Raw genomic sequence first — 14,495 nt, 5'->3', positions numbered from 1 at the left:
ACTGCAAGATCTGCTTTCACTCCCCATTGAACAGTGATTGGACAATACGGACACAAGCTGTTTAACATTCAGAGACCCCCATGCTTTAGCACCGAGAATCAGTGTAAATTAATCCACTATAGAAACTAATTTACCAGCTTCAAGAGCAGCCAGAAATTGCTCAGGAACCTGCTTCACATGGTCACTCCAGTTTTTCCTTTTGCAAAACTGGGGGCTCAGGAAGAGGTGTAGAGGGGACTACAGCCACCATTCTTCTCTGGAGAGGGCAGAAATCGGGGTTAACCTCCCTATGCATTGTTCATCTATTCAACTAGGATAGTCTGTTTTCACTGTGCATCTATCCGACCATTTAGAATCCCATTTTAGCATTTTTCTGCTTGCTTCACCCATTAAAAAAAAAAAAAAAGCTAGTCCTACCCCCGAGTTTTCAACGCTCAACTAAGCACCAGGCCTGGAGTTAGCAGAAGCCAGTGGACTCTTGATGCAGAGCCTAGGAGTATCAGAGGTGAACAACTGAGGATGGAGAACAAGAAGCAGTGGTTGGGTGCAAGGAGGAGAAAGGCTGAGTGTTTAAGCAATGCAAAGACAATGCAGAATTTAGCTTCATTTTTTTTTTGAGTTACGGTCAAGTTGAGTTATGGTCCAGTGACATTTAAAGATGGGATCAGAGGGTACTGCTAGCATCCAAATTACATACAGACATACACACACAAAGGCCTTAGTTTGATTGACTTGAATTGTCTCCTCCCTATATAAGTGTCACAGTTTGTTATATTTGTACTGAGATTACAAGCATAACTCACACACAGCAAGTAGCAGCAAAGATGTGAAACGCTGCAAGTGATATTTTCCAGCATTAATAGAACTACATCAACTTGTGTTCAGAAGCTTGCAACTAATTCATCCAGTCTCTAAAATTCTGACCCATCGCCTTCCCCAGATGTGCCAGTTGTCTCTGAAGTACAAATTACTGTGCTGTACAATGACAACGCTAAAAGCAGGTTGGAGCCAGACATGCAAAGACAAGGGACCCAGCCCTGGCTTGCAATCTACGCAATCCACAGACGAAAGATGGAAGGTTGAAGGACATCAAGAAGCAACAGAGCAGAGCTGGTGCTGCAAAGTTAGTTCTCTGTTTTAACACTAAGGTTCACAGGCCAAATGAAGTGTTCACAGGACTTAGCAGAGGCACTGAAAATTCAGGCTGGAGGGAGCACCTCAGAACAGGAGGCTGCATGGAAGAAAGAAAAGCAAGATGGGGGTTTAGTTACTTGCAGAGAGGTAGGCAGAAGCCAAGTTATGCAGGGCTTTGAAGGTAAGAACAAGGAGCTTAAATGTGACACAGAGGTTCAGGGGAAGCCAATGAATGGGTTTGGGGAAGATCTGGGCATAGTGGGAGTGGCTTCTGTAGGTGGAGATTTGTGGTAAAATCTGGATGTGTTGATGAAGTGTCACGCAAGCCTACAAGTTCAAACTAGTTTAGTTTGCATTCTGAACCATATATGAACCCAGCTCTGTGAAGGCGACACCACAGTTCATTAGCTCCCTACGACCTGCCCCGAAGCACTTTCTTGAATAAAGCAGCTAGCTCACATACCAGTTTGCAAACAATTGGAGTTTAATCCACTATCACTGCTCAAACCAGCACAAAGCTGATTCCAGAGGAATTATGCAGTGGAGGATTTTTTTCATAGATCAGATCCTTGATATGGGGAGGTAACACTACCTGGACTTGTACGAGGACACATGAGAAATTAAAAGGATATCCCAGAGAACAGTGCAATATATATATTGCCACTGCTTTTATACATATCAAAAGGACCTCGAAATCTCAGAGGAGTTAGTCCCACTCTCTTCTTTGAGATGGATATATTCTTCCATTATACATTTATGTACTTTGATCTCACCTCTTAAATTAAGAGCTTGTATATGTTTACATGTTACATTTAGGATTTAAGATTACTTTGCAGCCTGATAATCTTGAAACTTAACCACCTTTAATTCTAGACTAAAGCAGATCACTGAATTAACATGCTAATGCACCGTAATGCATCAATTCCTGCTTATAGTCACGCACATGTAAGAGACAGAAGAGGGTTTTGGAGACTCATAATGGTATATTGAGTCTTTCACCTGTACATTACCAGTTCAAATCCAGATCAGGCTGGTACGGACCTAAAGCTACTGAGGTTCTTCAGTAGCCTATGAAATGAATTTAATGGTCTCAGTCCAAATCCTACACCAGCCCAATCATATCACTTGCATTAATGGCTGAAAGGGCATGAAGAGTGCATTATGCTTTCACTTCTAGGCAGTACCTATAGGTCCTGGTTGAGGCACAGAGCAAAAAGTGTGGGTAAGTGTGCACTGATGCTCTACCCACAAGGACTTCTTTTCCAGGGCTGTCAATCTGGCAACTTTCATGAGAACCCAAATTCACATGGAAAAATTTGTAAGAAAAAAAAAAAAATGGAGACAGGCTTATGTTTCTAATCCAAATGTACTTCTCTTTATTCAAACCAGGGGTAATCACTGGTTAGTGCAAAATGCACCTAAACCTTTTGCCTGAGGGAAATCTACATCTTAACAAGGCCTCCGTTAACCCCTAATGAAATCCACAGAGGATTTTAAAGAGTTTGAAGCACAGATCTAAATGCTGTACTTCGTAAGTGACACTGTGCATCAACAAGTCTGCACCTGCATTGTTACCAGTTCTATACTGTCAGGTAACAAAAGCAAAATACACTCAGTAGATTTCTTCTTTTAACTCCCAGAGTTTCTGGACCAACTGCCCCACCATTATGTTAGAAGTAAAGGGGTTGAAACGGACCATCACTTCCAACATTGCTAACGGAAACCCTGTTTTAAATTAAAAAATAAGCCAGCATACATAGTAGAAAATTTCTCTTAAAAATTTCACAATCTGTAAATGTATATATTTTTCTTTAAACATAAAAGTTTACAATATACGGTAAAACAAAGGCTCAGGAAAAATAATTTCAAAAAAAGAAACCTGAAGTTTTGAATTAAAGCTGAAGACATTTTTAAAACCCTGTAGTTTGAACCAGTGACATTTTCTTTATTTGTGCTGATGGGTTAGAGAAAGGAATATATTTAAAACCTGCAGTCCAAACACCCACAGCGTTGCCTTCAAAAGCCATCCCCCCTCCCATTCCCCTCCCCCAATGTTGTTAGATTTTTCTTCCATCAAGTATGTGATTGTCACAAGTTCAGAAGTCTGGGATTCCCGGGTTCAGCTGCTACCAGATATCCCACTGTGGACAGGACTCCCTGCATGTGCTAGCGTCTGTAGGGGTGAAATCCTTGCACATTATGGTTCTGTCCTCGTCCAAAACCACTTCCTCCTGCAGGTGGGCCACTTGATGGTGGCACCGAGGGGCCTCCATAGGAGGGGGGCTGCTGGCTGGGGTCGGAGAAACCTTGTCCAAAACCGCTCAAGTCTTGTCCATAACCTGGGAAGAAGAGGAAAAGGCTGCAGTAAGCTTCTATTACAGTCCACACGCTCAAAGGTAGAGGCACAGCACCATTTCAAAACTGATGCCACACACACCAATGCACAGCCTTATGAACACACAATGATGTGCTGATCTAATACCCAGATGATAGTTGCTTTGACATTTGACCAAGTTATTTGGATTTACATGTAGAAAATACAGGAACTGATAAAAGGCAGAGAGGAGAGGGGACTGAATGCCTAATTGGAGATAGTGCTTTTCACTCTATATCAAATCTTACCCAGGCTGGTGGTGACCAAAATGTCATGCTACTGCTGTTCAGAGGCTTATGTAAAGTGGGTTGGTAGTATCTATTAGTCCATAATGGATAAGTGTTCATATTAGCAAAACTAGCATTCTGTCCGTTTCAGCAGAGGTAGAGAAGATTAATGGGGAAACATCTGTCTGAAAATTTGACAGTTACTATAGTTGATGTTTGTAACTGAAAGGAGTTAGTGAGAGTTTGTGATTTTCGGTTTATTTTGTGTACAGCCAATTTTAGTTTCCTGTGTATGGTCAAGTTTTCCTTTGCTGAAAAGACCCCTATAAAGATAACCGTAGGAAATTCTTTTAAAAAGGAGTTTTAAATACTAGGCCCTGAATGTATTTTTTTTAAGATGATGGTTGCATCAGAAACTAGAATTTTCTGAAATTGTCAATTAAAAAACCCAACTTGACAGTGTCCCTTTCAAAGTTTGTGGTGACTGGACTCCCATAAACTTCCATCAAATCCACAGACCAGAATCAGGAAGCTTTGTTATTGCTGCTATTGCCCCCACTATGCGGTTAAAAAGGGAACTTCAGCTAATTGCCATCCAAATCCAACACCCTACCCTGGCGTTAACTCGCTGCACAGAACCAGCTGAAATGAGCAAATGGTGTGGCAAGTTTCTTCTCAAAGGTAGCTCAAAAGAACGGCAAAAGCTATTTTATCATCAGCTTCCCACATAACTTAAGCAGGCAGACTATATTTCCAATGTAGCAAAAACACAAGCAACAGATAAATAGTTATATTGGAATAGCCATCCCTTCTGTGTACCCTTGCTATTCATACTAACACAACTACTGAGTTAGTCTAAGCTGTTTCACCTGACTTACTTATTTTAAATCTAAAAGTGAGCTGTCCCTCTGTGAACTTCATGCTCATTTATTCTGTAAATCAGTATCTTTCTGACAGGGTAACAACTAGCTCCCTTTCCCTGAAGAGATCATAAAGGTAACTACAGAATCAGGAGACTTTTACCTCCTACCACATCTTCCTCCTGCCTTGTCAATGAGATTGTAACCTCCATTCTACGACATAATCTGGAGCTGAGGTAAGAGATTTTGGAGCAACAGGTTTAGAGTAAGCAGGATGACAGAGGAGACAGAGAGACAGCCTTTCAATTTGGAGGAAAAAACTAAATTCCTGGAAGGCAAATGGATGTGTATTAATAGTAACTTACTAAAAGAAGTTAAGAAATCTAACAGAATATTTCTAGTGATTAAAATACAACCGTCAGTCATTACAATGGCATCAATGTGAAATTCCACTAGGTAAGACAGCCTTGGTAAGAATCCTAGAATTACTCAGTAGATCTCTGGGACTCACATTTTGTCTGCACAGGGTTAAAGCAGGTTTAACTCTGCTAATCCAAAGCAACAGTCTCTTGGCATCTCCTTGGTATTTCAATTCCAAGCTCTGCCTGTCTCACAGGACTTACTACCACTAACGAACCCAACGGTGCATTGCACATGGGTTTCCCGTTTGAAGATTTCTCAAGCTGCTAATTCAGCTGTTTTTGACACAAAGATCAGTAGGCAACCTTAAATGCATTAATTTAATGCCAAGTGGTGGGGTTCGGAGTAAAGATAATCACATTACTCTCACCAGCATTATGGCTTCCAGTGAAGAGTTACGAAAACCAGAGCTCTGCTGGGTTGTTTGCCACAAAGGAATCCAGCAGTCAAACAAACAGCCAACGTTGGGGGAGGGGGGGGGGGGAGAGAAGGGGAATTGTTCTTTCCTCCAGTGAACTATCCCACCATTGGTCTGCATTGTCACTTCCAACAGTGACACATAGCTGATTCACAACTCCAGAGTGACCTGGTTTCTAAGTCAGTTGTGTCAACAGTAGCAGGCGATACTGACTCTGTTGCTTAGGGTAACTAAATGCAATTTGCTTACACAAGACAATCTAAGTCTTGCCAATGCAATATCTTGGGAAGCGAACAGCAGTGGAGTCATATTCCAACGACGTGTTTTTACTTAGGCCAACTAACAGATATTTACAGTAGATTATCCTTGAACTGTAAAAAGCAAACATTTCCAAGCCACCATACTTATCTCACCCACCCTCAAAGAGAAGAGACCCTGAAAGAAACAAAAGTTAATTTCCCAAATGCAGATAAAGTAAGAGCATTGGTTGTAAATAGGCTCCACCTACCTAGGATATATCACTGCTCAGCCTGACCATAAGAGTGTAAACAAAGTATTGGCGCGTAGCCTGAAGGGTCTTGAGAATAGGTACCCAGCCCTAGTAAGAAATGAGGAGACCAGGGTGACTAACCCCAAGACAGCCCTGTACAGAGATATAATTTTTTTTTTGGGGTGAGGGAGACACACCCTTGTTAGAGTTTAATTTACTAGAGTGTTTACATTTATCTCAGCTGTAAACATAGCAGCATTTATGATGCTGTGAAGCCAGGATGAATCTGTAAATGCCAAAACGATTAAATACTTTGATGCCTCTTTAAAGTCTATAAACTCTATGCATTTAAGTGAAAACATGAAAAACTTGTTAACTGCCTTTTGTATACCAATGCTGCTAGCTGAATTGCAAATGACATATGAAGTTCCAAAGATCGTAAAGAGGTTAAAAAGATCTTAAACATAGCTTTATAAACATGAAGAGGTTATTGACTTGGGTGGTGATACACTAAGTCGAACACTTCTATCACTGTGTACATATACTGTGAGAGTGCAGTCTTATACAGAAGTAGTTTGCTTTCTGGCATGAATTTTGGGGTGAGAGAGATTAATCCCACTAATCCATTTAACAACATTATCTAACCCTCTTCCTCCTCCCAAAAAATCCATTAACCACTAAGGACTAACTACAACCAGCATTTCGCTGTAGGAAAAAATGTCTCCAAGATTTATACAAGATGCAGCTGGGACTACATATTCCTTACACCAGACACCCCAACTATCCCTCACAGCATTGTTTTGAAAGTCAGTCAATTAAACTGAGTGGTGAATTTTTTAAAGTGATAATTGGAGGTTACTACATAAAAGTCTTGCAACAGGAACTTTAGAGCAGAGTTCCCTGTATGGAAAGTTTATATATAAATCAATTATACCTTTGCTGTTTGGATCCATTTTAATTATTGGTATTAAAAGACTTGGCTACCAAGTCTGAGACAAGATACATTTGTATGCATCAGTTTTTTTCTATTGAGTAAATGTTTCCTCTCATATGTAACAGAGGCACATTTCCAACAAGACAAGAAAATCTTCCACCTGAAGTCAAATTGGAGGAACTTTTGATCCCAGCTACTGTGTCTATGACACAAGCTTAAGAACATCTCTAACTCAACCAATCATAACTAACACCCTCTTCTTATGCATGTCAAGAACAACTGAAAAGCTGATCTCCTCCTATCAGGAGTCCTATACTTCAGATTTTTTGGACTACAGAAAATCCATTCAAAGAACTTTATGAAGCAGACATTTCGTAATGAACAGCTTCTGCAGGTATTTTATATGGGACTAGTAGGGCATGCATAAACACAGGGGGAAAGTGGTTAAAATGCAGGGACAGAGTGGCCATTCTTGATTCCTAGGCTCACCTTGCGTATTATGCTGCCTTCAGAGGTTACCAATAGCCAGTGATCAAGGCGGCGGCACACCCACCCAGTTAATTGGGCAATGCTGCTCATGGAAGGCTTGGGTGCAAGGGTAAAATGAAAGAACTCCTTCCTGATCTCCACAAATAGTCATCTTTCAGCCAGTAGCACGAGACTTTGACTTCCCATATTTTGTCTTACTGTAGCTAACCTTCTAAATCATTCTTTATCACCTACTTTCAGCAATGAGCTCCAGAGTTTGATAAAGTTTTCCCTAGTAAGTATCCACTTTTGTTTTAAATTAGCTGCATCAATTTCAACAAGTCTCATGAAACAGGGACAAAAGGGGCATGCAGGTCAGATTTTGCTATACCCTTTATTATTTTTTTGTCTCAGTCAATTCCCGTTACTCTAGAATAATTAGATACTACTTTTAAGTATCACTGTTCTCCTTGCTGAGCCCACCCTCTTATGGCAAGCCCCATCACTCAATGATTTTCAGTGCCCTTTTCACTGTGCTTTGCTTCAATTCTAGTGCATCTTCCTTGAGGTAAGATTACCAGAATTCCCTTTGGCTGCTACTGTGTTAACCAAAGACATTTCAACAGAAAAGGAAGCAAACTACTGAGCACCTTGCAGTGTGAAATTGTTAGTTGAACAAAAAAGGGTTTTAATTGGAGCATTTGGGGGAACGCAAGTGGTGACTTATTCCACCACTGCACAGATCTTTAGAGAGCCAGTTATTTAGCGATTCAGGAAATGGGCAATACTTCAGGCAGAATAGGAATGAAACAATACTGTGATATCAGAGTATTGGATGTTTTGGGGGCCCTTGAGAGCTGGAATTCCCACCATTAGTACAAATGCTATCAGCATTAATACACTGCTCCTGGAAACTGTGACTTTTCACCAAAACATTATGAATAAAAGGAAAGCAGAACCTTGGGGCTGAGGGGAAAGGTTGCCGCTCTGAGTGTATTTTATATGCAGTTACTTACCAAACTGGCTATAAGGGAATTCTGGCTGAGCAGTTGGGGGTTTGCTCATGTCCTGAGTTGCCTGAGATGGTGGTGGTGGCGGTGGGAAAGCTAGTGGTGTTGCCCCAGGAGTGGCAGGTGGAGGGGGTACTCCAGGAGGGGCAAACTGGTCAGGTGGAGGAGGTGGAGCACCATATCCAAAACCTGATAAATAAGAGGCAGAGCATAAAATCTGTGACATGTTACGAGGCCAAAAGCACTTGGACTTTTCACTTGGCTTCAGAGTAATTTAACATTTTATTACTAAACCCTTTGTAAGGTGTCTACAGAAAAGAGATTACTACTTGTTGCCTGTAGCTGATGTAAAGGGATTGATTTAACCATCTCTTGACAGTCATCCTATCCACAGCTAAAGTCTTTTAAGAGATGTGAAATCTTATACCTGTTACACAGACTGCAATTGAACCATCTTACCTAGCAAAAAATAGCTGAAGAGGTAGACACAGGTACCGAAAGGTGTACTGGGGGAGCAGGGAAAAGCATGGTGAGACACCCCTCCAAAAAGCCTTTCATCCATCCAAATAAGGAAGTTGTCAAAAGCCTCAGGCTGAAAAATCCTGGACAGGCTGCTTCCCCAAAGCACAAGAATCAAAACTAACAGGTGCATAATGGATGTGCAAGAAACTCTGTATAATTAAGGGCATCTTTCTGCCAGTTTTAACCCAATTGTGCATAGGAATTTTAAAGGAACGTAAAGGAGTTAGGTACCCAAATCCCATTTAAATTCAAATGAGAGCAGGATGCCTAATTTCTTAGGCTAGAATTTTCAAGGGAGCCTGTGTCTCTAGTCTTCAACATGCAGTATTACTATCTTGAATACCTCAGTTCTAGAAAGGAGAGGTCAAAAATAAAAGTCCTCAGTCAAAACGTAATAATACCATAACCTCTCAGTTTGTCTAAGTATTATTAATATGATCAGAATTGACGGATTCAAAGAAACATGAACTGAAAATATACTGATTTCTAGTTACAGAACAAATATTTGAGTGGATCCACAGGTGGATCAAATGTGAAAGACTCCAGTGAATTCACAGAAAGGCATGAAACAAAGACAAACAGAACTGACTAAAACTTGTTCCTGTGTTCAATGGCACATCATTGGTTCGAGACTCACAGAGGACACTTACTAAATGGTGGAGGGGTGCCATAGCCCTGTGGAAACCCTTGTGGAGGTGGGAATCCTCCAGGAGGCGTAGAAACTATGTATGAGGTAAAAGGTGGTGGAGGAGGTGGGGCTCCTCTTCCTGGAGGAGGCGGTCCATACCCACCTAGAAAATCCAATACAGAGTTGTGAGAACAGTGGTGCCTTCATCTAAATTCAGCAAAGGCAACTTTTTAATACCAAGTCAAAATTACCTCAAACAGAATAAAGAAGTTGTTACCGTACTTGGAACCAAATTCTCGGAAACTCTACCCCCTCTATGGATACGAACTTTGGAAAATAGCTCTACAGTTCTCTTTTTTGTATTTATTTTCTTGATGGCCAGTATCAGTTTAATTGCATTATCAGCAAAAGGGTGTATTCCAATTCCCAACACTGAATAGTTAAGAACAGAACTGTTCCCCCTGCCCCATATTTTTTTCCAATACAAACTCAAAAGTTGAGTTTTAAAACTAGCTTAGAAGCACTGTACTTGAGAAATTTACAGCCACCATCAATTCTCATTGAAAAGCAATTTACATCTGCACTACCAGTTGGCCTTTTCTACAGTTTACAATATACTAAACAATCAAACTTTTGTTACCTACTTACCAATTGCCTGTCCAGCTGGTACCCACATTCCTAAAACAATGAAACAGAATGATAGTTTATCCACTTATATATTGAAACTGTTCTATTAAAAATGGCATATAATGCAATTCTGAAAAAATAGTGTTCTACATTGGTTAAAGAGCTAATGCAAGAAGTGTCCAGGAGTCTCAAAACTCAAATTACACTCACTGTTCAAATTGAGAGAATATTCTAGCGTTAAAAGTCATTCCATAACTTTGTTTAAAAAGACTAAGGATTGCAAAGGTGAAGCTATCGTTACAAGGTGTTTCAAATATAATGCTGATAAGAGTTATCATTCAGCTATTTCAAGTGTTTTAGAACCATGGAACCTCATTTTATATTTGCTGCAGTGTGAAGGTAGAAAGTTTAACTTATTTAACAGTCCTGCATTTAATCCCGCCCACAGACTGATATAATGATACCTTTCCCTACAAATAACCAAGATGAAAGTGATCTAGTTTCTCAATCTGAGTTTGCAGATTAGCAAATCTGTGCAGACTGTCAAAGCCTCAGGTGCATCTTTCAAGTTAATAAGTACCATGGGGAAACAGTAAGCCATCCTATGGGGGCATAATGGACAAGGTGGCGCCACCCCCTATCCCCATGGTAATAATTTCTCATATCTGAGAAAGGCAGGTTATATATTCGGTTAGATGTCTCAATTATGCCACTTTATTTCTTCATATGGTATGAAAACATTCTTTAAATGAATTCAGCACATTTATTGTGTGTCCAAAATCTTGGGGTTTTTTTTTTATGGCATTCAAAACTAAAACAAGCATCTGCTCCTTCCAGCCCCAAAGGGCTCAAGCTAAATCAAGAAAATTATATGCATTAAGTGCTCCCCTGCATCACCACTAACAACTAACCCTAGAGCTGCTTGTTACTTTTCCAGGCTACACTAAGTAATGAAATACAAAGACACAAGATAGCCTGTTTTCCCTTCATATTTCACTCGTCATTTCTCTTGAAACTCATTTCAGATTTCATCTTTGAAAATCAGTGTTCCATAAATATTTTTAATCAGGGCCCCATGCCACCCACATTCCCACAGCTGCAGAATCATGCAATTCTCCCTGACTTCTCCCCATTACTGAGTAAAAAGAACATGCTGATTTGGTACTCCTGCTCCCCACACAAACAGAATGGATGAAGCACCAATCACAGTAATGATCCCCACTTAATCAGGATGGAGGATGTTGAGGAAACAGAACTTGTGCTGCCAAGACCCATTGATTTCTGCAGCATGTAACAAAAATCATTCTGAAAAAATTAAATTAAGGAAAACCCCAGGCAGAATTGGGGAAAACAGATGCAGAGTTCTTTAGTTCTCTACTGTGTCACTGCATAGATGGCTTCACTCCACTTGGAAGTATCTGTATCACTAATGAGATGTTGTTACCTTTTGAAAGAATAATGCAAGTTAAACGTGGTCTGTAACAAAACCATGGCTTGTGACAGACACTGCCAGTTTTAAGGAAGACAGGAATCACTGACTCTGGCTCTCTGAAACCCTCCCAAAGAAAATGTACCTTGAGGGCTGTATCCTTGTTGCCAGGTAGGAGGGGGCTGACCTGCCCAGCCATTGGCAGCACTTGGCATGATCCGGCTTCCCCACTGGCTGGCACCTGGTGGCCCTGGGGTTTGGCTTTTGCTATCACGAGGTTCTGCACGTTTTACCTCCACCTAAACAAACAGATTAGCCATTTAGGAGATGATGTAGGTTAGTTCACCCCCCTTCCCTTCACACACCCTTAATTACACTTAAGACTACACTTAGCACCTTATGACTTATGTCTAAATACTTAATTATAAAACTAGTTAGGCCAGTAATTAAAAAATGTTTCTCAGGTACAATAGATGCGATAGTAAGACATTACAAGTCCTATATCAACATATATTTAAAGCAAAACATGTCCTACAAACAATTGCTGTTCCATTGTATTAAGTAGTCATTTGCTTGCTCATCTTAAAGCAGCAGTACCCTCTTACAATGGCTCTTTGCTAAAAATGTATAGGCACAACCTTTTTAACTTAGTCTTTAGACTATTTTTTAAATGTTCACTGTGACATTTACGAAGAAGAAAACAATTTTAGTAAAGATCTTTCCACAAGCAAAGAGTCCACTCTGAAAAAGGGTACTAATGCTTTAACATTTAAGGATGATTGGGGTTCATTTGGAAGTTATAGTTTAAACCCACCCCATCTACCTGCAATTTCAGCTCTGTTCATACCTGAGAAACACACATTCGTTTGTTTGGTTTTTTACTTAGGTTTTATTTAAATGTCTAATGGAAGATAAAGACTTACCTTCCCCAGGCTAACGCTTAAAGAATCTCAATAACTCAAACAATGTCAGAGGGAATGGATGTGATAAGAGAATCTTACATTACATCTAACAAAAAAGTAAACAAACATGCAAGTAATAAAAATGGACAGTTGAGTCAATAAGAAGCAAATCTTCATACTGTGTTAAGTCAGTGACAAAAACCTTCCTGTTTTTAAAAGTGTTAATCCTCAGTGCTTAACTTATTTCATTTAAAGATAAAATGTCTTAGGGCCCCAAGGCATCAAGTGTATCTGACCTACTTAAAATAAGCTCCAAATTCAATATAAACCTCAACCAAAAAATCCAGTTTCTGATTTAATGAAACACTCAGCACTCATGTATGCTGAATTAAAGTTTTTTTTTATTTTATGATTAATTTTAGTGGATGCCAGAGTACAAAGAAAATAAATCTCAATTGCTAATTGGCCTGAGTAGTATGGAAAATAAAGTATTCAGAATTCTTCCTGCTAGGTCTTTAAACCATTCATGTTACAGAACAAACGGGAAATTGACACAGCACAAGGACAAAGGCCTCCCTCTCCTCCTCCCTTCTTCTGAAGATGCCCCAAGGACACTATACATGACAGTAACCAAACCTCTGTCAGCTGAATGCCCTGCTAGAGAGGAACCAAGGGAATTTCTCAAAGAATTCAAATTAATGAGTCTTAACTCATTTTCCTGAAGGGAATTCCGTTACTGCTTACAAAAGCAAAGTCCTGCTCGTAATTTTAAATTTCTACTTTCAGTAACATATGGATACAGATTCACTTCAGCAATAAATTTTTAATTATAAAGAAAAGTATTTCAAAATCTTGAAGCATCTATTAATAATCAATTAAGGGGGTGGACCATCCAATGTTACATTTATCTAAATGGCAGAATTTCATTAACCTGTAAACCAGCATTTGGAAGTGTTAGACTCCTAAACTAGGGATTGGGACAACCTAATGCAAACAAATTTTAGGATCAAGGTGAGAATTCTAGACCTGCCCAAGGCCAAAGTTATAAACACTCAAAAGAGGAAGAACTACCTAGGTTTCTTTCATGCAACCGGGGAAAATACTGCATATATTTGTGCACGTTTTAGACCAGGTCATGCAAGAAATAGTTAAGGTAATCCCAGAAAATTATTTCAATTCTGATGCTGAGCCTGTTCAGGAACCACTGTATAGCAAATAGAGACCTAAAGAGGCACTATTAGTGAGTAGCAATTGATTGAAATACCTCAAGAACTGATCACATAAAAGATTATGACACTTTAGAGACTTACAAGGGGGCTCTCCACAGATTTACAGAACCATAAAAAAGTAGCCGTGGCATCCCTTGGTTCTGTTCATAAATGGCATACTGCCTTGCAATCTGTGCTCTAATTTAAGTAGTTCTTCCAAAGTTTAAGGTAATATCAGTGAAAAAGCAATGGATGTATAAAGGATAACAAGTAAATAAATGCTCCAATTCTGCAAATACACATATAACTTTACTCATGTAAGTAGCTGCATTGATTCAAATGAGATTACTCAACTACTCACAGTAAGAAAGTTACGCATGTTCCTCCTTCCAAGGTTTGGGTCAAAAGTGTGTTCATGCAGATAATTCATTTGTATTAATTGGTAAACCATTCTCTTTCTCAATGTGACTGTAGTTTCAGTGTATCGAAATAGGGTAGTAACCCTTTAAATACTTAATTTTTAACAGTGACTTTTTAAAGCGCTTTGTATAGAGCATTGTAATCTAACAATGCAAATTTTGCACTAACCCACAAGAACACATTACCTGTCAGCCAAAGAAATGCCTGAGAGATACTAGGCTGTAGAAATCTTTTGAATTCAACATGGAAAAATGTTTGAGTTAAAGGACTATGACAAAGTCCTTTGGTTTTGATGCAAGTTTCTTTGGGTTACTTTTCATGTAGATTTTCAACAGCCTTCTAACATCTATGTTTTCAAATTCAGGGTAAGCTGTATAAAGCTGCAATATTTTCGATTTTACCAGAATTTCCCTTTTAGAAGCTG

The 14,495-nt window shown here is 39.6% G+C and overlaps 1 protein-coding gene across 11 annotated transcripts in view; it reads right to left on the bottom strand.

Moving 5' to 3' along the window:
* Nucleotides 1–2,481: 2,481 nt before the first annotated feature.
* The window catches only part of DAZAP1 (DAZ associated protein 1), a 36,148-nt gene continuing 24,134 nt past the window's right edge, over nt 2,482–14,495 (bottom strand). For 5 of the 11 annotated variants that reach the window (XM_065578162.1, XM_005302350.4, XM_008163034.4 and 2 more), the window contains 5 exons: nt 11,687–11,840; nt 10,134–10,163; nt 9,508–9,648; nt 8,342–8,524; nt 2,482–3,473 (listed from right to left, as the gene is read on the bottom strand). In XM_065578162.1, coding sequence (XP_065434234.1) covers nt 3,301–3,473; nt 8,342–8,524; nt 9,508–9,648; nt 10,134–10,163; nt 11,687–11,840 — 681 coding nt within the window. In that variant the 3' untranslated portion in view covers nt 2,482–3,300. Of the gene's footprint in view, nt 3,474–5,941; nt 6,032–8,341; nt 8,525–9,507; nt 9,649–10,133; nt 10,164–11,686; nt 11,841–14,495 lie in introns of all 11 variants that reach the window. The other 6 variants (XM_065578165.1, XM_065578167.1, XM_005302353.5 and 3 more) reach the window with 4 other exon arrangements.

Source organism: Chrysemys picta, chromosome 25, assembly GCF_011386835.1.
Source record: "Chrysemys picta bellii isolate R12L10 chromosome 25, ASM1138683v2, whole genome shotgun sequence".
In the NCBI taxonomy this organism is placed as follows: Eukaryota; Metazoa; Chordata; order Testudines; family Emydidae; genus Chrysemys; species Chrysemys picta.
Note: the sequence above shows the minus strand (reverse complement) of the source record. Positions and strands in the feature narration are given on the sequence as shown.